The sequence below is a fragment of the Hippocampus guttulatus genome, chromosome 10, assembly GCF_054856545.1.
Source record: "Hippocampus guttulatus isolate MCC_2025c chromosome 10, RoL_Hgut_1.0, whole genome shotgun sequence".
Lineage (NCBI taxonomy): Eukaryota > Metazoa > Chordata > Actinopteri > Syngnathiformes > Syngnathidae > Hippocampus > Hippocampus guttulatus.
In genome coordinates, this window is record NC_141270.1 from 8940049 (window position 1) to 8963990 (window position 23942).

General features: G+C 42.0%; 1 protein-coding gene across 5 annotated transcripts in view; it reads right to left on the reverse strand.

The window, feature by feature from the left end:
• The window catches only part of LOC147199148 (A-type potassium channel modulatory protein KCNIP2), a 100417-nt gene that overhangs the window by 43221 nt on the left and 33254 nt on the right, over nt 1–23942 (reverse strand). The window contains exon 1 of one of the 5 annotated variants that reach the window (XM_086122624.1): nt 12864–13046. The exons of the other annotated variants lie outside the window; for them this stretch is intronic. Within the exon in view, the coding sequence (XP_085978750.1) occupies nt 12864–12951 (88 nt within the window). The 5' untranslated portion in view covers nt 12952–13046. Of the gene's footprint in view, nt 1–12863; nt 13047–23942 lie in introns of those variants that run through there. 5 annotated transcript variants of the gene reach the window in all.

Consider the following 23942-nt stretch of genomic DNA (forward strand, 5'->3'; position numbering starts at 1 on the left):
CAGGGAGTGTCATTTTGTTTCACGTTGTCTCCTGTATACGCTAAAGTATATGATGATTATAATGCAAAAGGTTAACTTTGCTTTATTCCTCCCATGCTGCCACCCATCATCTCCATCGAGTTGCTCCTTGCTCTTGCGTCTTCTTTTTTTGCCGTGGCTAGAGGTCACCAGAACTCTCTCAAGGTCGTCACAGCGCAAAGTGTTTCCTTCTCACGCTTGGATGGCTGAGTGGAGTCGACAAGCGGCATCCCGTTTGGGAATGAAAATGACTTTTAGTGGCTCTGACTATCAAGCTCCCTGGTGCATTTGACGCGATGTGCATCTTCACCCCCTTTGTTGGCCATTCACTGCTGTCAATAAATAACATACGGTGTGTGACAAGAGTTTGTCGTCAATGTCGAAGCAGAAAAGATCCATACGGGCCAAGTCTTATAGTGTTACCAAGCCGTATTTCTGTATTTCTGCCATGTGATTTAAATCCATTTAAACATCAAAACACACTTCATCTTTTTGAAGCATACTTAAATGTGTTCCTTAGCACCCGTTCCCATTCTCTTGCTTACAGTTCTACAAATACGAGGTCGAGTGTGCGTCCTTCAAGCTGTTAGTCACTCCCAGTTGAAGTCTATTGTAATACATCTTAATGTTCAACCTAACCATTAGATTGTGTCTAATAAGAGACTGCTAGCTTAATGCTAATACAATGAAAAAGGCTGTAGCCATGCAAACAAAAATTAGCATAGCTCTTACTGTAATTACAAACCTTCATCTTACTACTTCTGAAATACACATGGGGCAGCAACACCTACAAACAGGCGATACAAATAATCACAGGCATACCTCAGAAAAATGTAGTGCTTTATTACATTGTATTACTGACTTCATGAGCAGTTCCTTTCCGTTGGCTTTTGTGCAACACTTCAAAATAAACAACGAAGAGTGTTCAGAGAAGAGAAGACACATGTGATGTATGCCATTAATTAAGGGATTTATTATTATTGCTCCAGTAAGTACATTTTTGCAACAGCTAAAATAATAGCTAATGAATGCAAATATGGATTCATCATCATAGGCAAGGTAAAGCATGACATGCGTGTAAAGAGAGCCGGAGGCCTTTGAGTCACTAAAGTTAGCGCTGATTTATCCACTGGTGGCTGCTCACTATAGTTAGCAGGAAATTTATCTGGCTGCAGTGGCGACTTGTCAACGCAGGACAGGAAATACACTTCCATCGGGTTAGTTAGTTAGCCTTTAATGATGCCAACCGGGGCTCGCTGATTAGAAAATGAATTATTTATCCAAATACCGTTCAAAATTTCCGCCTGAAAATTGAATGATTGAGAAGTGCTTGTTCTGTTGGACTATATTTCTTCAGAGATCCTCTATGTACTGTGTGCGTATGTGCGTGTGTGTGTGTGTGTCATCAATCTCAAAGGGCAGATCAATAAGCTATCAAAGTCTGTTCATGCTGCCAGTTTGATGACAACAGGCAAAGTGAGGTGATTATCCACACACTGGTCTGAATGACCTCACTTGAATATCCTACAAAGCTTCCACACTTGAGCTTTATTGTCCTGCTAACAAGTCCTAAATGTCTATTAACATCTTTGTTCATCACTCAGCAAAGACAACTGTTTCTTGAATACACCAATAAAAGCTTTGGATAGAACCAACGTTGGTGTGGCAACCTGAAGCTGAACAAGGACAAATAACTCTTATGATGACACTGGGCAACACACATTTTTTTCAATTTATTTGTTTTCAAATCTCTGAATAATCTCGCGCCACCTTACCTCTCTGAGCTCATCCGCCCCTACACACCTGCCCGACGCCTCAGGTCTGTGGACCAGACTTTATTAGAAGTACCAAGAACTAAACTGAGGCTCAGAGGGGATCGAGCCTTTTCTGTTGCTGGTCCCTCTCTCTGGAATGACCTCCCACTGAACATTCGGCAAGCCTCCTCGCTGCCCATCTTCAAAACCCTCCTCAAAACTCACTTGTATTCTTTGGCATTCGACTCAGCATGACTTAGATTTGTTCTTGGTTTTACTGTTTGGTGCTTTCTACCGCCTTTATTACCGATTTGTCTTAGTGTTTATTGTGCATGTTAAATTGCTCCATGTACAGCACTTTGTATGCAGCGATGGCTGTTTGAAAGTGCTCTATAAATACTGTTGACTTGACTTGACTTGACATTTTGGTGCCAACAAAGTTTCAATGGTTTTGGGGGTATTTTGATATTGCTAAATCCAAAAATGCCCTTGGTTTTTCCGAATGTGCGCTATGTTTTGAGATATTCCATATTTTTGTTTTTAAAAAGTGTGAATCACACGCAAGTTATGACATTCGTGTTGTTTTTATGCTACAACTTTGATGAGGCTCTATCTGTCTTTTCAAGCATGTCCATTCAGTATTTTCCTCATATTTTGCGATATCGTGAAAGACGGCAATGGTTAATGCGGACATCTTTATGTAAATTCTGGTTTGCGTCCAAATCCACCAAAATGTTTGAAAATTTGCCAACATTAGGAGTAAAAAAAAGCCATCAAACAAAAACACGACACATTTCGTAAGCTGTCAACTCATTGTCAAAGATATTTATCTCAAAAACAAAAGCACATTTTGTTGCCACGTAACAAAACTAGGATCATTCTTCTCGATACGGTGGACAAATGTCATTGTAGCCGCTGTTTTGGTGTGAACACCAAACACATTCGTTAAACATTGCTGAAAAAAAACAAATGGATTAACATTGACAATAAAATGATAAATCGCATCGAAAATCACAATCTGACTATTTCCCCAAATTGTTTATCCCTATACTGTACCGTGGCAGTTGGTGAAGTCGTCGAAATCTTCACTTCACGCTTCATTTGGTCAAATAGAACACAGATAGGAGTTCGACTGCATAAAACAGTCAGAAATGATGCAAATCAAAATCAATCGCTCATGGGTGGGGAAAAACACATGCTCAATGGCAAAAGTGTTCTGTTAAGCCAAACAGAGGCAGCAACTTCCTAAAATCAATACAATTCTAAATGCTCAAGAATTGCTCAGTCCTCCACAGCATCATCTCCACCTTACATGGCAATTAGTTTTTGTTTTGTTTTTTCCTGCCATGAGTTGCGCTTCCGATGACTTATGTGTTAAAAGTAGATATCAGTACTGCACAGCATGGCCTAACATTATGGCTCAGTCATCACAATGTCAACACTCTTACAAAAAAAAAAAACGGTGTGTGTGTTTTGCTGACAGCGGCCAGGATGACAGAGCGAATGAAAGCGGTTGTCGCCGTTTGCAGTGATTGTTTTGTTGCTGCGTCAGTAGCTGGACGACTGCAGTGGAATATCTCAGTCGGTGTGTTACCATCAGCTCCGCATGCTTTTATCTCACAGTTGAAACCTAATTGGATACAAGAATTTTCTTTCTGCTTTTGGAGAGACAAAATCGCATTACAGGCCTCTTATTGATTCACAGCACTTGGCAATGCAGTAGTAAAAAGATCATTTTGGGGGGGGGGGGGGGTGTCACTTCAACGTATGCTTCAAACCAAGGTTCATCTTTTGCTGTCAAATATTTTCAAAATGCATGTTCCTCTGCCAATGGTGCTGAAACCTAGCTGGACTGAAATATGGTTTGCCCTTCTGTCACCTTCAACTATGTATGTTTTGATATTTCATCCATTAATTTTGGATGTCGCTTATCCTGTTGAGGGTCAAATGGAGCTGCTGCCTATCTCAGCTGACTGAGCAAAAGATGGACTAAACCCTGGACTGGACAGTCAGGCACAGGGCAGATCCAGACTCCCACACACACACACACACACACACACACACGTACTGCTAATTGAACATAGAACATCTCATTTAAATGTCTTGTTTACTTTTTCAGTCACACTGTGTGGCTCTACTTGGATTTTAACTGTTCCCAGGTGTCTACATAAAACACACACACTGCTTTTTACCATATAGAAAGGGAAAGAAGAAGAAGAAGGGTAGGGAACTCCGGTTCCTCGAGAGCCCTATCCTGCCTGTTTTAGAGCTCTCCGTATTCCAACACACCTGATTCAATTGATCACGATCGTTTCAGGCTTCTGTTGAGCTTGCTGATGAGCTAAATCGCTTGAATCGGGTGTGTTTGAAGAAGAGAGATATCTAAAACAGGTAGGATATGGCTCTCGAGGAACCGGAGTTCCCTCACCCTGCCATATAGTATCCTCAATTAACCTAACGTGCATTTTAAAAAAAAAAAAGCATCAGATGAAGCCCAAGTACCCGGAAAACTAAATGGAGCAGGCCAAGAGCCAAGATTCAAACCCAGCAGCAGCTCTCAACTTTGCTGCCTCCTCAACATATAAATGGAGTTAAAAACTGATTACTAAACAACTTTAAGGTCTTCTAGTCCTTGTACAGTGCACACACAATGGCGTCGCATTAGGTACGCATGCTAACATCTCACTCGTCAATCCAAATAGTCAGGCGGCCTTCTGTCTAATGCATTTTCTGACCCTCTTGTGATGAACCCGAGCAGTTTGTTCACAGTGTCGATGCGACACATCCTGCACACATGCTCCCTCGTCATCACGCTAATTGAATTCACTGTTTTCCTCCTCACGTTTGTCTCCTTCTTTTCTCCTCCAGTCACTGCCTTCCATCCCCGAATTCAAGCGGCTACTAATAGCAGGTTATTTTTAGACACTTGTGAGCTGTGTGTGTGTGTGCGCGTGTGTGTGTGTGTGTGTGTGTGTGTGTGTGTGCGTGTGTATACAGATGATGGATGGAGGGGGAGGTTTTCACACCTGCCTGGTAAAGGGGAGAAGGGTGAGGAAAGGTTGGGTGGCAGGTGAGAAGGAGAAGCACACCAGGAGAGGTTGTGGTAAGGGCAGGACATAATGTATATAATAATAATAATAATAATGGCCAAGGGCACAGGTGTACAGATCCATTTTATGTGATTTGGAAATGCTAGTGTGCAACCTGCGTTCCCAGTGGTGCAAACCTAAAATGTGGTCGTTCCTAGTCAACTCTGGATTTAGGAATATTATCCTGACCTTGAGTCTTAAGGACTTTTCCTCTTCAGAATGTATTCATTCATAATGTATATTCCCTGCCACTTTTTATTTTCTTTCTTGATGGCCGCATCAGTCACTGTCTCAATGCAGGCCCTCCCTGAAAGCAGAGACAAACTTGCAGGCAGGAAAATCAGCATCTACCAAAACACTGGGCTCTAGGTTGACAGGCAGCAGCCCCTCCGACGACAAAAAAGAAAAAAAAAAAAAAGGTCCCGTTTATTGCCAGCCTTAACCCGCTCTGTGCGATTTGCCATGTCGGACTCACAAATGAAGCAATAAAAACAGCTGTGGTATATGCATCAGGGATTTTTAAAAAAGCCCTTGGAGGTTCTTTTTGAAAGGAAAAAAAATTGCCAAAGACATGGTGACCACCCTCATGTAATGTCGAAAAAAAAAAAAAAAAGACATTGTACATTCATTCATTCATTTACCGAACCGCTTTATCCTCACTAGGGTCGCGGGGGGTGCTGAAGCCTATCCCAGCTGTCTTTGGGCAGTAGGCGGGGGACACCCTTAATTGGTTGCCAGCCAATCGCAGGGCACACAGAGAAGAACAACCATCCACACCCACACTCATACCTAGGGACAATTTAGAGTGCTCAATCAGCCTGCCATGCATGTTTTTGGAATGTGGGAGGAAACCGGAGTACCCGGAGAAAACCCACGCAGGCCCGGGGAGAACATGCAAACTCCACACAGGGAGGCCGAAGCTGGAATTGAACCTGGTACCTCTGCACTGTGAAGCCGACATGCTAACCACTGGACTACCGGGCCGCCACATTGTACATTCATTGCATATTATTTTTACGCCCCCTCAAATTATGGGTTTCGGCCCCTGAGCGTGAAATACCCAGGAGGATTATTTAGCATGCACCGCAATGAACTACTGAACAAAAGCTTACTGTGCTGCCGTAAATATAGATCGGCACTCCAGAAGTTTTCTGCACACGGTTTGACATTGAACTCCTGCAAAGAGTTTATTTATAGCCTCCTCGATTTTTTTTTTTTAATGGGTCGTGTGCATGTGCAAGTCAGGAGGTGTAAACAAGAAGCCCAAGTTAATAATGAGCACCAGGGAGACGACTTGAGAATCTTCACATGTCTGGCGTCAAAACGATAACGGCCCCGAAAATGAAGCGACGCCACATTCGACCACGTGGCTTCTTTTTATCTTGCTTGTCTGTCTTACTATCTTTTCTTCAAAATGAAGCATGCAGTTACAAATACAGTATCACGTGAAAGCTTGGAAATATTACACCTCAAACTGCACAAATACATTCAAGTCTAGTGAATTAAGGATAGGCATTTGAATTCCTCTGAATGAATACTGGTAAAAAAAAAAATAACCAGCAATTAATTTTGGGTGCAGCGAAGTGGTTTAATCCATTTCATCTTGAGTTGCTACCACAAGCATAATCCACAATCAATTCCACACAATCGACGGAGTTCCTCAAGTCACTTAATCAGTGTCCATTCCTGACATAAGTCAAGCCAATATGCAATAACAACTGCTCTGTTTCACACAATATCACCGGCCTTTCATATCCAGGGATGTACTACTCAAATGAGGAAATGTGAAGCAGAAGAGAAAGCGGTTTGCTTTTTGTCATGTTCTTTTTTGTTTTTTGGAGTGGTACAGTGCAAATAAAAAAAATAAAAAACTCTTGCGATGTTTGGTTGTTGTTGATCCAATGTTAAATTCGAAGAAAAATACGCAACCACCAAGTCAATATTTAATTTATACACTACACCTGCCCATAAAGAAAAAAAATGCCAGCAAATCATCGTATACGACATACGTTCAATTATTTAGACTGTATCAATTGGGTCCGGTTCCTCCGCTGACTTCCACTAAGACATGAGGGAGGAAAGAATGGCATGTCCATACTGCAGAGGGACAAGAAACATTTCCAGAATAGTAAATTATTCACTAATTTGTCCCAAACAATTTGAAAAAATTCAAAAAGTAAGTTCGTTTGGTTGTTCGACGGTGTTGTGTGGGGGGGCTGGCACGGATTAATCCCATTTCTATTCACTTCAATTGTGAATCATGATTTGCTTGGTCAAGGTACCCCAAAGAGAACAGGAAATGCTCATTACTGTATTGCACTTTCTCTTTTTATTATTGTTAATACTTTTTCAATGCTTGGGGCAATAATCCGAACAGTTGTGTATCCAGGATAAGGTTTTATCTTGTCCTCCAAACGCTGTCAAATGGCAAAACGCAGCTTGGTATTAAAATGGGAATCGCAAATGATGTGGAACGATATCAACTTCAGGCTTTAGCGTTGCATCCCGCCGTGTCACATATTCAGCGGAATATGCCACAAAAATCCGACATTTTCCTGCAGAGCTCCTCCTCGACAGGCATGGTAAATAACAAAGGCGGCGGACGAAGTCACCCTGAAGTTAATGAACATTTCCTTTTCTCTATGTGAGCGCCATTACCACACACCGGCAGATGACTCCTCGCACACTGAAAACGCACTCCTGACACTCGTCTGCATCCGCTGATGTTTTATTGATCAACATTAAAATTCATGCTTTACGTGCACTTGTCAGCGGGAAGCGGGAAGTGACAGGCAGGTGTGTGATAATATCTGTCAGGTAGAGACGGAGAAAAGGATGGAATGTGATGATGCTCAACGCAATGAGCGGCGCAAAAGTGCTCGTAGGCCAAGAGACCGGAGGAGGCCAAGTTCCATTTGCAAGGGATTTTGTTCACTGGTAATTGCATCGCATATCCAAGATTCCTCACCAAACTACAGCATGCCGAGGATTGATTTTATTTAGTTCGGTTTGAACAAAGTCTCTTTCTAGTGTGCTGTTTGATAACATGAGAAAATGAGAGTAATTAATCCAGTCCCAGTCGCAATATGAAATAATATTTTTTAAAAAAGGTGAAATGGGTTGTTCATTTGAGGAAAATTTGTAGTGAGCTTTGGAGAGAAGATGAGAAGCTTCTTTCACGATGGAACAAAATGCCACAGTGGCTAACAAATGATCCACTCCGGGAAACGAAGATGAGTTTCTTCGTGTTCATACCCCATTCTGTGAAGTGAAAGTGAAAGTTGAATGAAAAGGAAAAAAAAAGTTATGAAAAGGTGCCGTTTATTACTCTCAGGAAGCCACTGGATGCCGGATTAAATTACATGTTCTTTGTTTCCCCATCCCACAAAGTAATTACTTTGCGGTAATGAGCCGCAAGCGATGACGATCATTACGCCGCGGCCCACCGCGTACATTCATCACCGAACATGAAATATTGATTTAAAGCTATTTGTTAGCAGCTCAAACAACGTGCGTGAAAAGTCATCGGGGAGTCAAACTGTCGTGTGAAGTCGCCGTTTTGTAATAAACAAACGCAAAATGGTGTCATTTCCCTGGCCAGCCCTCGAAGAGCTTCATTTTTCACTTAGTTACTTCTGTAAATGGAAGGATTGCGTGATTCAATGTTCAACGATGCATGGACTTGTGACCTTTCCCAATACACGCGCGACGTCTGCGAAATCCGCCGCCGCCTTCCGGTAAGGCATCGCTGCATGTCGAAGGAGGATATAATCGAATGTAGACGATACAATCGGCTCAGGGTGGGGAAGACGGAAAGGAGCTTTACGCTCATTTCATCACTTTGACTTGTTGTTTACGTTGACGTGCATGTGGTGTTTTAACGGCGAGAATGTTCTGCAGCACCAGCAGCTAATTGGCTGTTAGCAGGACAGAGGTCTCCGTCTTTTTTTTTTTTTTTAGGCTTGCGTGTGCCACACAATGGGAAACAATCACTGCCACTTGTCTCATAGCTGTCAGCATTCCGACTTCAGACGCTGAACCTTAAACCAAACTGCCCGGGACAGAGCTAATCAAGCATTCAGGATACTTTTAGGCATGGGCAAAATAAGTGCTTTGTGTAATGTTAAGAAAGATTTCTTGTGAATGATGACTTTGATTCACTCTCAGATAGTTTGCTATCGAAAGAGGAAGAGCACTTTATTACATCTCTGAGAAGTATTATTCTGAAAAGAGATTTTTCCTACCGACCTGATACGACCTAAGAGTGAATAACTCTTCCTGACTGTTAAGCGAACATACTCATACTCTTGCACTCTCTTCAAGAGGTAGTTTATCAACTTTATGACGCATGTAAAGAAAGCAATGATGTTTAGTTGAGCCTCAGGCTTAAAGGCTGTTTTCTTTTTTAATAAAGTATTTATTTTTAAAGCAATTGCTGGAAAAATAGATACCGAAAATAAAAGATATGTACACACAAAATGACGACTGAAATAAAGGTAGTATTTAGAATGAGGTTACATATCCCAAATTGTTGTTTTCTGTTGGCCATGTTTTCATTGGAGCAACAGGCAACCAAGAGCCAAGGTGCTTAAATTTAATACCACTCACAGGATGGCAAATTGGGATTTTTTGATTTTTTTCAGAATGTTGGGGAAGTGATCATTTGGAAATGAAAACACGTGCAGATTTACAGAAATAAAATGCGGTACGTTGACATTTACTTGTCCAGAATGTTTTTTGTTTTTTTTTTGCATTGCCAATCATGATGTGAAATCACGAACATGATCACTGTATTCATGAGTTGAAAACGTAACCATCAAGAGCATTCTAATTCTCATCAAGACCATCTGGCATTCCCATAATGATCCCAAAATAGCACACCTGTCCGCCTCTATTTTAATTCAACATAAATATCCATCTGCGGTCATTCCGCTCCTCCTCGTCAAGGCCGACGCCTTGCTGACCAAAGCGGCGACACAAAGCAAAGGTAGGATAGCTATTGGAAGCTTGTGGCAGCAGATGGAAGCAACAGACACGAGCTTGACTGCCCGTGTCGGATAAGAAAGCAGCTAGAAGGACAAATCAGCGTGACTCGGACATCTCGAATATCTAAGTCAGCCTTCAAGTGGATCCAAGGGCCACACCATGCGCTCGGATTGATGTACAGGAACAAGCTGCATGAGCTTCCAGTTAATGTGTTCTAATCACACTAAACAAATGAATTAAGCTCGTCCCTTCATTGGGAAAACTCGACGGAGACATCTTAGGGCCACAGGATGAAAACACACACACACACGCACACACAGACGCACACACAAACACACACCAGCCTTGTTTCTCCTCCAGAGGCTAATAAGACAAACTAATTAGTGGGCAAAGTTGGGGCAGGAAGAACGGCGACTACAAATGCCACACATCGGAAAGAACCAAAAGCAAACACGCACAAACGTGCGCGCAAACGCACGCACATTTCGGCTCAATGTCCGGGTACCCGTCGGTTAGAAAGGGGATGTAATCATCGTCATAAAAGATGTACAGTGAGTAATTATAGACACAAACGCCTCGTCGGTGACCCAATGCGCAGCACTGATGTAAAGAGGTAACAGCCACAGTGAAGCGACATTAGGGACAAACTATTTAACATTTATAGTTTGCATAAGGTGATGATGCTCATTCGCAGCAAATTCAATTCGGCCTCCCTCTGGCGTTAACCAAATTGCAAGTCCCTCAGTGCATTGGCGCAGCCCAAAGAGGCCACGAGAGTGCGACTGGGAAGTGTGAATGGCCTTGATGAAATCCCTTAAGCAGCACGGCCATTATACAGTGCAGCCATCATTGGCGACCGCGACACCGGCTCGCTTATTCTCTCTACAGACATGCGGGTAGCTGGTTGTCATGGTAACCCCAGGTCTTGGTAAACTTATGGATGCACGTGCATGCACAATTACAGGAGCACATGGTGTGTTTTGTGTGTTTTTAAATAAATAGTTCATGGAGGGCAGCCACAAGCGGGGATTGGGGAGTGCGAGATCGTTAGCTTCGTGAAATCATTTTGAAGCCAAATGTCAAGGCTGCCATTTGACTTAATGGCAAACAATACACGCATGGGATGTTATTTACATTGTAAAAAAAAATATATATATATATATATTCCTTAAGACTGAACAACAGCACCTCTGATGATTCATTGACGTCAATAGTTGAATTCAATACGGACTGACAGTCTAATTAGTTCACTACACCGCACTCATGCTTTGGTCAAAGCTACACAATAGCATCCAGACAACTGCCAACATTTTAAAACGAAGCAAACAACACCAAACAACCAACAAAATGTTTGTATTTTTTTCCTTTTGTCGTGAAGACTTCAAGTTGTGAGTCATTTGTGTCTGTAACCAATGGCCTTTTGATTAGGGATAGCAATAGAGTGACTGCATCCCAGGGCTGTCTATGTGCTTTTGATTATGAAACATTTCAATTGATCGTTGTACGTATTTTACTACTTCTTGTGTTTAATCAAATCATCGAAGAATAAGATGCAGTTTAGCATTCCAAAGAATGTTGTATCACTAACGGTTAACTTGGAAAAAGATTTAGTCCACAAGGTGGAGTACGAAATGCTAAAATGCACTTTTTGCTGACAAGCCAAATGAAGAGACTTGCTCTTCTCTTTATGCCCCCCCCCACCAAAAACAAAAACACTGTGGTCCCCAAAATACGTTACCTCGATTATACACGCAAGCACATGCCTGTGTGGGAAGCCATGCCTTAGACGAGGTGAGGAAAAGATGCGTGGCGTGCCTGTCAAATTAGCATTCACGTCAGCTTCCATAGACAAGGTCATGCAAACGCTGCTATTCTTTTCCCGCCTCGCACCATCACTTGAAGGAGTTCAACTCTTGAGTTGAATCTCCCCAGAGAGCGGGTGAACGGCTGCTTGACGTCGCTGAGAAGAAGCGGGCAGGGTGAATGAAGGTCGTCTCCGGCCAACGTGGACAACGTGTGCATGATGTGTCGTTTACATGGAGACTTCATACAACTTGTTGCAAAACTGAGATGAGCATTTTGAAGTAAAGGGGAAGGTGTCAAAAGACCAATATGGAGCTGGTGAAATGATGATGAACGTGTGTGTGTGTGTGTGTGTGACTAATGGCAACACGCGTTCATGCGGTTATTGCTTCGACAACAAAAGAAGGCAAATTTTAAGGCTGTGGGAACAGTTTAAGAATTTAAACTTTAACTTTGTACAAAGTGAGTTCAAGAAAATCTTGAGGGGTTTTTTTCAAATAAAATGAATGTAAATGAACGTTAGAAAAGGCGATGAGAGATTTTGGACTACACTGAATTAAATAAAGCTCTTTGAATTCACTTGAATATGTACATTGAGCGCACGTGATTGAAACGTAAGCATATTTTCAAGGAGATAGTGGAGAATTACATCAGTTTAATCATGTGCAACATAATCATTAAAAACAAAGCATGAATAGAAAGACAAAAATGTATTTCCAAAGCATTTGAACTGAAAATAACATTCATTAAAATAGGAGGCGTGATTTCAATAAAGTAATTAAATTCCGTGACAGGGTGGGCAAGGGGAAATTAGTTTGAATGACTTCTGCTGCACCAAATATGATACAAAATAAATAGAAATGGTCCATACAAGTAAATATTAAATACAATTTATACTAATATATTGATCATATGAGCAAAAAAAAAAAACCAAAAACACTCAGTATATAGACAGTAGTAAAAAGAAAGAGTACAAATGCTCTTATACACTATTGTCACACACGCAGACTCTCGTGCTTCTTACTGTTCCACACACACACAAAATAAAGAAAGTGTCAACTGTCACTGTGTACCCAAAGAAGCAATGCCATAATGTTCACAATCACCGCCAGGGCACTTAATGATCTCCAACTCCTCCCAGCTTGACAGACGCGGCGTGCGGCCATGAAGCCTTTTGGCCAGCCCGGGTGTGAATATTAGTGGGCTGCCTTACCTTGGGTGAGCGTTCCCATGAGGAAGCGGTAGAGGTATCGAGCCACCTTGGTCAGCTGCCTCTTGCAGCGTTTCCTGCACTGGCTCATCTTGATGCAGCTTTTCTGGAGCTGATGTTAGCAGCACTCAGGCTGGCTCGTGTGCCTGGGAGAGCAGGAGCCCAAGGTAGCAAGGGGGGGGAACTCACTCTGTATGTGTGTGTGGGTGAAAGTCTCACTGCAAGTGCCTTTCTTCCCCTCCCTGTCTCCATCCTCCCCTCCACCTGTAGGGTCTAGCTGTCAATCACCGGCGGGGTCCATCGCTCCTCCCCCCCCCCCCCCCCCATAACACTGCGAGCAGCCGCGTCCTCTCATTGGCTGAGAGGGGCGGAAAATTACGGCCCTGCGCACATTGCCGAGAATGTGCGCGTTTGTACTACGAGCAGGATGGTTCGAGTGGCAGCTGGTGGTTTTTCTCTGCCTCGTGTTGATGTTTTTTTGGGTTTTTTTTATTCCTTCCTCTCGGGTGACTGCTCATATAACGATGACAAGCTGCAGGAGCCTGTGTGTGTGTGTGTGTTTGTTAAAGGCAGCCGGAGGTTGTGAAAAGTGTCACAGGAAACCAAACAAAGCCATTAATTAACGTCACACACTCACCTTCACGTCTCCGTCTGTCTGTCTCGTTAGCACAGCGAGGAAGAAAAGGGAGGAGGACATAAAAAGGAAGAGGTGAAGGGACACAGTGGCTGGAGAGGAGGAAGGATGCGGGGATTGATCAAGAGGACAGTGGCAGACGAATGAGAGGCTTTCGACGTGCAGATTACGTCGTCTCCCCGGAGGATGAGCGAGGAGCCGTTAAAAGCGCGAAGGATTGGAAAAGAAAGGCAATTATGTAAAGCCATCATTCGCATCCTAATCCTTCTGCCTCTTTTTTTCCTCTCTTAGTCAAGTGGACGCTTGCGGTCACTCACCTCGCGCCCCTCCACACACATTATGAACTATTTCCTCCTTGACAAGCCGCATTAGCCACTTCCCCTTTATACTTAACACTTCTTCAGTGCTGTATTTCATTAAAAAAAAAAAAAAAGTGAGACTGTTGCTCAGTTGCCATGGCAACCTTCCTGACTCCATGGACTTACACACTTACATACATATGCACACACGCTTTCCCTGTGGGGCATAGAGGAACTCACTCAATAGGCAGATGTTTTACCAAAATGCTGTTGCGCACTTTGTACAAGCAACGCGCGCGCTCATGCACACACAATCCCGGGGGCCAAATATTTTGCCAAAGGAACAGATTCGTTTTACATTACACACAATGTAATGTTTTGAGTTTGTGTGGTGGAATGAAAAGAGTGAAAAAAAATATTTATTTTAATTCACAAGAGTGCTGGAATTACACAAAAACGCTTCCTTATTTAAGATGCAATTTCAGGCCCGTTATAAAGCATTTGTTCATAAACAAAAATAAAATAGGACCACATATTACAGGGTGAATTGACAAATAAAAAAAGGGAGTTATTATGTCAAGTCAGCAACCAAAACAAAAAGGCTGCCCAATGATGTCACCAAACACAATAAGAAAATGTACACCCTGAAGCATTTCTTTTTCTTTTCCATTTGTAAAAAAAATGTTTTCTCGAAATAAACACGAAAGAAACACTTAAGTTACTTACTTGTCGCAATGCCACCAACGGGAAGTCAAATAGAAAAAAGAAGCCTGTGCAATTTCAACATAATGACGGCAATGGCTTGGAAGGCAAAGCGAGCAAGTAAAGAGACATTTGCGTGGACTGAGGACGAGGTAGAACTTCTGCCTCTAAAGTGCAGATTGCCACCAGGATCAAGAAAATTCCACACGGTTGATCCTCAATTTTTCCCGTTTTGTTTGTACGGTCACGTGAGAACTGGCACTACCATGTCACCGTCTCATAAAAGAGACGTATATGTTGCACACGCGGGAAAATATCAGCACCGTTTTTAAATGAACTCTGGGACCTAGTTAAAAAGTGATCGGACTTGGAAAAACAAAATGCTGGTTCCAAGTGGACAAAGAGTAGAAAGTAGGTGTGTACACCTCTCTGATAAAAGACAATTCGATCGATATCTCGATACAATTCAAGGACATTTCGATTTGAAAGTGGAATGACTCCGTTCGATGCAGTGGGCTATGGGATTTGAAATGCTCTGGCTCAGTTTGAGAAGGTATAATGCAATAAATTTCTTGGTGTCATTTTACATTTATGAATGAACTTGTCAATACGGCAAATGTGGTATTTCCTTAAAAAATGATATACTGTATCATCCCAGTGAAAGTCAATTCGATACGTATTTCAATGTATGTTAAAGTGGAACTATTCAATTCGAGGCGCTGGCATCTTTCAAATTGGATTTTGGTACTCTGCGAGTATCCCAAATGATAAAAAGCCTTTATTTCTTTATGGACAAGATCTAAGAGAAATAAATTTCCCACAAGACCAATCCAACAATATGAATATTCTTTGTCACACAGCCAGGAAGCAACAGGAATAAACATAACAATTTACAACAGTTCAGGTAACATTAGTTTTAATAGGCATACTGGAACTCGTAGATAGCAGAAATGTGAAGCTGGTTCCTCGGGACAGGAATAAATTCTGCAGTTTACAAGTTTATAATGTTGTACTTTAGAAAAACAGAGTAATAAAAAAAAGATGTTTGAAAAAAATATATACGAGAATGTGGATCTTAATTTAATGGGGAAATCCAATTCTTTGTGCTGTTACTTCTAATTTGCCTGCCTTGGTCAGTACTTCTACAGTACACATCTGTAAGAGTAACCTACTCATTAAGATGCTGCAATTTGTCATTTTTCAAAGAGGATAAAGACTAGACACCTGTGAGTATCGCTATATTACCTGTCTACATGTGTTGCTCCACCATTCGTCCTGCACCACAGATAGGCTATAAAAAGATTTTTGTTTATGTGGTTTAAACCACTGCTGCGTGATTCGTATTGCCATTTGATATTTCTCTTTATTCATAGAATGTAAATATGGAATTGTAAAGGATTCTTTGGAGCACTGGACCAGATTCATGACATTTCAATTGGGAAACCTGATTCGATATACAGGTGATTTCATTTACAGTTTAGACCAGTTAGGGAATGACTACAAAAAACTCTTCAGTCTCTCAACACTGCACCTGTATCTATGTCTGGGCTGTCAACCATTGACACGCAGATTCGCACAGCCAATCAAAGAGACACCAACGACAGGCCAATGTACCACGACACCATCAGTCACCTCACAAACCAATTTCATAATGAAATATCAGGGTTTCAATATGGGCTGTCCAAAAAAATTAATTACTTCATACATTTCTGATAAGGCTCATCAAATGGAACATTATCATAACGGCACAGTTTGGAAGAAAGTATCCAAAAACAACCAGACTGACGAAGCAAAATAAAAATAATAAAAAGATCTACTTTTTCACACATCCAGAAAAACAGAAGTTGCAAAAGACCACGCCCAGCTAAAGCAGACGTTCTCATGCACCTACGTGACATATTTTGAAGGCTTCCTCCTTTGAGCCAGCCAAGCAAACAGGATACACGACAGCTTTGCAGTTGAAGAGAAAAGAACAGAGATTTGCCCCAAGATGAGATCTTACATCACAAACTAAATAGCGCCTCAAAGGTAATGGGCCCTAAAAAAACTATAAAAGCCTGATACAGGTGACAATGTATTTATGTAGGCATCTTTCAGTGGGTCGGATGTATGGACCATAAAGTTTGTTTAACAGAGCGAGATGATATGCCTATAGCAAAAAAAAAAAAAAAAAAAAGCATTCTTAGCAATTATTTTTTCACACAAATCTGAAAATGCGAAAAATAAATGGCAAAAAAACCCACTTAACCCTGAGTTAGACTAGATAAAAATAGTCAAGAGAACCCAACAAAAGTGACACTAAAAACAATTTAAAAACAGGTATTAAACCAAAGGGCGAAAAACAGACAGTAGTAATAAAAGCTATCATATTACATACCTACACTAAATTGTATGTCAGGCTTATATTCACAATGGAAGCAACCAATTCATTAATTCTATGACTATTTTCCGCATTATACCACCAATAAAAGCATAAAATTGAAGCAAAATAGCAACCTGTCTGCCACACACTAAATACCAACTATTCGAATCCTGCACCCTGTGGGATATAATTAATTCCCACCTAACAACCTCATTTTGTGTTTAGCACTGTTCGCCGGGAATTAAATTAAACGTCAAAGGGGCTACCGTGAAGGAGGTAAAAATAGTCTCCGTCTAATTATTGTCAGTCGGAAGCCATAAAAGTGGTGGAAATGGGGTAAGATTCGCGACGCTGTTGACATGATGGTGCAGTTAAGACGTGTGGGCCGTCGCTGGAATGGATGCCATCATTAGGACGAGACCTTGAAGACCTCGGGCCTGCCCTCAGCGTCAAGTCAATACGGAATCATCGTTACATCTTGGATTCTTTTTGACAACACTGGTGATTACCTGCTCCCTCTTTGCTGTTCTGTGCTTCGACTTGTGAAGGGCACAAATATCCATTCATTCAATAGTATTTGTTCAGGACTGATCGATTGTGTGAACGTGATTGATGATTAATTCCATCTTGAAGCAACTGAAACAAAATTGTCTCGTTGCGCGGTGGTGGTGGACCCCAAAAAGCAGGCAGGAGGGAGGAGCAGGGTGTATTTGAAGAATTGTATTTAAAACAAAGAAAACTACCTCCAAAACAAACAAAGTCCAAAGTATCAAACAAAAACCATGACTAAAGCTAAAACATAACAATGAACTAAACATGACAGAAACTAAGATCAAACAGCAACACACATGACAGTAGCAAGAAGCAACAGCAACACACATGACAGTAGCAAGAAGCAACAATGACCCGACACTGAGTGTTCGGGCTGGGAGTCCTTTTAAGGCCCTAATTACCTATGACCAACAGGTGTGCAGCTGCTGGGGGAGCCCTACAGTGCCACCTGTTGGTCCCTAAACCGAATCATGACAAAAATAGAGGGTACTCCTTGGCTGCCATCAGGTGAAGTGCTGCTGTTTCATTCTTTGTCTAAATTAAATAATCGGGCCATACGAATTTCAGTACATGTAATTTATTTTACAAAGACCGAGATCAAGAAGAGTAAAGCTAATAGTAGTCGTAGTGACGCCAGTGAATGAGTTCTGTTTGGATTTGAAACTTCTGCTTTTAAGTGCCCAAAATAATTTCTCTTTTAGTTTAAAAATGACTTACCTTAACTAAAATATCATGTTGCATTGTGGCAAAAGTTAGAATCTTGGTTGGTTATTAGTCTTTTTATTACTCTATTTAATTATCTACTATTTTGGTGCCGTTAATGATAAATCCTTGTTGTGGTGGATTAAAATGCTAAACTAGCGATGCATCACACATTAGTTGCCATGACTACTACTTCTTTAGCATGCGGCATTCAAAGGAGAAGGTAGAAAGATTTACTAGATTAAGCGAGAAAGACGCAACCGACCAGGATTCTACTTTGGCCACAGTACGAGCCAGTATTCAAGATAAGGCATTTTAAACTAAAAAGGAAAAGGCTTCTGTAGTTAGAAGCAGAAATTTAATATCCAATTGGAACTTGTTCGCTGCCGTAAACACGATTAGGGGAAAAGGATTTTGGATGCCAGTCCCAGACGTAATTTTAAAATATATACACACAAGTCGCATCTGGGCATGTCACAGGAAGAGCCAAACTATGAAAAAAGGGTTCCATTTTAGTCTGAAATGCAACATTTATAAAATGTGCACAAATATTTAATACTTGATGTTAAATGTAGCTGGAAGGCATATCCATGCTTGAACAAGGTTAGAAGAACAGATGGGTATTTAATTAATATGTCTTCAGCAACGATGGGGGGGAATCATTTCGTTTTTTGAAATTGGATGGCATTTGTCAGAATTTTCTGTTTAGTTTTATTTTGAGCAGGACAACGTCAGTGTGACAGACATCAGAGCGGGCCAAGTAGCGCCCTTCATCGACAGTCGACATCTAATAATCTAACTGGGGATGGCATAGTGCTCTGTGAGAGTACACACATTTGCGGCAATATCCCGCCTTCACTTGGTGCTGTATAGAAAATAAAGGCCGCTAAATGCCAGATGTTCCCTCGTGGCTCAGATGTGCCCTTTTTAGAGGTGTCTCTTTGTAAAAGAGGCTAATAAGGGCCCAGCGCAAGTTGAGAGGGCAGATGCGACACAAAAAGTGTGTGGCCAAGACACGCACGCACACACACAGGTTTTTAAACTCTCAGCGGCAGCTGCTGAGACCCTCTCAGCAGTCTATTTAGCGAGAGCACATGACAGAAGGGAAGAGGAAGGGGGCGACCGAGCTGCAAGTGAGGAAAGAGTGAAGAGCAGAGACACAGGTGGAAACACTTGTCTTCAGGGATGTGCAATGTAGCCGTGAATCAAACAAATTCAGTGAGTGCATGAGACACTCGTCTCCTTATCAACTCCATCTTTCACATTTGACATCGTCCCTTGAAGCTGCCTTATACTGCGTAGTGTTATTTGCCTCATAGATGCGATACGCATTTAACAATGGTATCTACTTGTGGGAGCGGCCCGGTGGGCCAGTGGTTAGCACGTCTACATCACAGTGCAGAGGTACTGGGTTCAATTCCAGCTCCAGCCTCACTGTGTGGAGTTTACATGTTCTCCCCGGGCCTGCGTGGTTTTTCTCCAGGTACTCCGGTTTCCTCCCACATTCCAAAAATACGCATGGCAGGCTGATTAAACACTCCAAATTGTCCCTAGGTGTGAGTGTGAGCTTGGATGGTTGTTCGTCTCTGTGTGCCCTGCGATTGGCTGGCAACCGGTTCCGGGTGTCCCCCACCTACTGCCAGAAGTCGGCTGGGATAGGCTGCAGCACCCCTGGCGACCCTTGTGAGGATAAGCGTATCTACTCGGTGGGCCTTGTCACTACTACTGTGTCACTTTATCATTTTGCTGAGTTTGAAATGTGTCATTGTGGTAATTTTGGAAACAAGTACGCATTCATTTGACATTAGTTTATTAGAAATGTTATGTACATAAATTACTGGTGGTATCTGTTATTTGGTATTGGTAAGTACTCTGGAGTTGAGTACTCGTTCTGGTTTCGAATATGGCTAATCCATATGTTCTTTGCACTCGAGACTAATATTAGTGCCATACTGATGAGGTGAGAGAGGATTTGTGGCGTGAGGCGTCCCAATTGAGTCCGAGTCAGGACATGTTCCACTTCAATATGATTGCATCCATCCAGGCAGGACTGCATGCATCATACTGTAGCCGTTCCAGTCCTGCCTAACTCAAATCGGATTCATCACGCCTCAATGAACAGTATGGAAGTTTTTCTGTCTGATACTGCCACTAAGTGGCCAAAGCTGGCATACCCGAAGGTGCAGCATTTGATGCAATGAGACAGAAACAGTTTTTCTTTTTTTGTGTGTCATCTCTGTCGGTTTTATTTTGGAAAACATTCTGGAGAGCCAATTTCACTCATTAAAATATAGTGTATGACATGTTTTGAGGATTTTTGGAGGGGAGGCCGCAGTGACATTTCCATTTATTTTAAATTGGAAAAGATTTAAGATGTTATCTCAAAGATCCACTCTTGTTGAAAATTAGCATTAGGACAACTGTGCATTCAATTGACAGTCCTCTGATAAATTTGATTATTTTCAAACGAAAATTTGGGATACAGTTGCTACCAAAATGCCAACACAGTCTCTTGGATGACATTAAGTGCAGATTCTTGTTGCAAGCATGTCGTAAAATGAATTCCCTGCACAATATTAAAGATGATACAGCAGTGCGGAGGGAGGTTAACGTCTACTGTAATGACTGCCAACAAGGGTTCTGTGACGTATTAATGTGTCATGAGAGATCAAAGGTGGCACGGGAAAATTATCCGATCGTAATTTAGTTTGTCGGAAATAGCAAATGGGTATTTGATCATCTAGCTATGCCAGCAAGATAGAATGACAGGCAGAGGAGAAAAGTTCTTCCAGATTACAATATTCTTGGTGAATGAATAACAGTTGGGACGGAAGAATAACAGTATACCGGCTGAGTGGATTGCAGCATGACACCAACAGCAGTTCTACAGTTCACCGGCTCCATCTGCTGACAACCACTATGATCGCTTTGTGGCATGCAGCCCACCCTCAGGGTGAAGACTGCACGGTTGATAAACTCAGATGAGTCATCGAAGGAAGCTAATATGAACATTAAAATCTCATGAAGGACAGAGATTAGAACAGGGTGATAATAATGTCAAGGAACAAACACATCAACGCATATATATAAACAACTACAAGCACACACGCTAGTAAACAGAATATGATCATCACTTGCAGTTTTTACCAATAAAACAGAGACATATTTTCAGGATGTGAAGGAGGAAACCAGAGTACCCGGAGAAACCCCATGCAGGCACGGGGAGAATATGATAACTACATACAGGAAGGCCGGAGGCCGGATTTGAACCCACGACCTCTGTACCGTGGGGCAGACGTACTAACAAGAGAGTATCAAATGTGCTTTTTGGGAATATACAGGTAATTTTTTAATTTTAAGACATGATGGTGATATTTGGAGGGTTCAGTATTTGGGAGTGTAAAAATACATTTATAAATAATTTGTGCATTCCATTAATAGAAAATTGGGGCCACTACCTGACTGTGTCAGGGCATCTGAAGTTGGCCTGACTGAACCGGTACAAATTAAATGAATAAATGCAATGAAGTCAACACGTTCTTGGCTTCTTTTTTTATTTTTTAAATATTCGATAGGTTGAATTTTATCCACCTAAATTGATCCAACATCATTGATCTTTTAACAGCGCAGTGCGCATTTTATGAAAGGTTAAATCCTCTCAGAATGAATGGCCTTGAACAACACATAAAAACCCAAAACATGAAGTGGTACTAATGCAAAACAACCAGCAGAGGGCAGAAAGCTAACACAAAATAGTTTTTCTGTGATCCTTACTCCAGATTTCCAGCTGTCTTCCGGCAGTCGGTGGGTTACATCCTGAACCGGTTGCCAGCCAAATGCACGGCACACAGAGACAGAAACAACAATTCACGCTCATACCTATGGACAGTTTCGAGTGTTCCATTAACCTGCCATGCATGTTTCTTGAACGTGGGAAGAATCCAGAGTCCCCGGAGAAAACACTCACAGGCACGGGGAGAACATGCAAACTCCACACAGGAAGGCCGGGTTCAGAATCGAACTCTGCACCTCTGCACTGTGAGGCCAACGAGCGAATCAGTCGGCCACTGTGCTGCCCTGTTTGATTTTTATCTCTATGTTCTTGAAAGACTCATCTTTGGGAGTACTGTGCACACAAGAAGACAGAACCATGGTAGCAAAAGTATACTTCTTTTTTTAAATGTCACCATTGAATTATGAACATCCATAAGAAAAGACATGCATACTCTGGGGAGAATTGTGATGAGACACAAAGGTCACATGAGGACGTTAAATTTGCTTGATTGTTTCTTTCAGGGCATCACGATACAAAACACTCTGCGATGAAATGGTTCACCAAAGGAAAAAAAAAGGACATAAATGATACCAATTTTCAACAGTTCTTGGCTTTTATATCCCGTGGGGGCTTCAGAGATTGAATAAGCAGCAGCCTGGGATCAGGCACTTGTTGAATGAAGATGGAATGTGGACAGACTCGAGGGAGCCGAGTCATACAAATGAACAGAGGGGATTTGGCGGCGCAATCACCAGTGGCCGCAAATAACCCTTCAAGCTCCATTGTGTGTCTTTCATGTTTCCAAAGCCGATCAAGCTCAATTCTTTGGGGACGTCCAAAAATGACAAAGGGTTTTTGATATCAACCCCCCCCCACACCCCAAGCAGACCTCTTGCTATAAAACCTTCAACACATGCACTGTAGCAAATAACCAGAGCATGCTAACGGGTTTACGGTTCCTGACGGGGTTTTTCCAGCCAGCCTTATTCTCGTCTTTCCTTCAAGCGAATAGATGGGCGTCTCCGTTGTCTTACCAATGGACACCCCCTCCGTCATTTGGGTGTACAGACCGTAGACGCACTGAGCTCTAATTAAGTAATTAAGCTGGACGTGTGGCGTGGCTTGGGGGCGGGGGGCGGGGGGGGGCAATCTCATCACACAGACACATGTACAGTATGTAAAGCCAGTGGAGCATGTATTCCATATGCTGTAGAGTGGTAACTCTACGTTTCATAATTTGAAAATTTTGGATGAAGAGACGTTCGTAAGTCGAGGTACCACTGTACTTGATTTCCATCTTAAGCTCTTTGCACTTAAAAAAAAAAAAAGGAGTTCCATTTGTGTTCTCCAAAGTACAACTTTTTGTGATGTACGCTACAAGGGAATATTGTTTAGAAAATTATGACTACCGGTAGATGAAGTTCTTACTCAGCCTCACTAAAAAACTGCTCGCAGATGCGACTACTATGCTCGCAGCCCTGAGTGACATGCTTTTTTTTTCTCCCTCCATATTAGATGAAGCATTTTTGAAGGCCGGAAGTTGTTGCTTGTGTAAGGGGAGCATCATGTTTAAGTACATTGAAGTATTTCCCTTTCATTTGTAAAAGTATTTGTACTTTGTTACTTCCCACCGTTGCAAGCAACCCCTCTGACCTGTTCTTCCTCATCAGAAGGTACAAAGCAGGTGTTTTGCGACTGGAAGATCAGAGCACCTCAGAGAGACTGAGCCCCGCTGAGCCAGGCGATTTGTGAAGGAGGAAGGAAAAAAAAAAAGAGCTTCTATTTTCAGAGGTTGTCTACTTTACAGCAGAAGCCCGCCCCAAAACCACAGTTAACGTGTATCTCATGTTCGTCTCCTCCTATCAACAGAGATGAGAGATGATCGCGGAAAAAAAAATCTGTGTGGCGAAAACTGTAGGTGTAGTGATAAGACTGCCCCCCCCACACTCCTAATGAAATGCAAGACGAAATGTGTCATCCATAAATGTAATCAAAAATGACAAGAATTGTGGATGAGTTGCAGCATTCATTGCTTCCTTGCTTCACCACACAATTA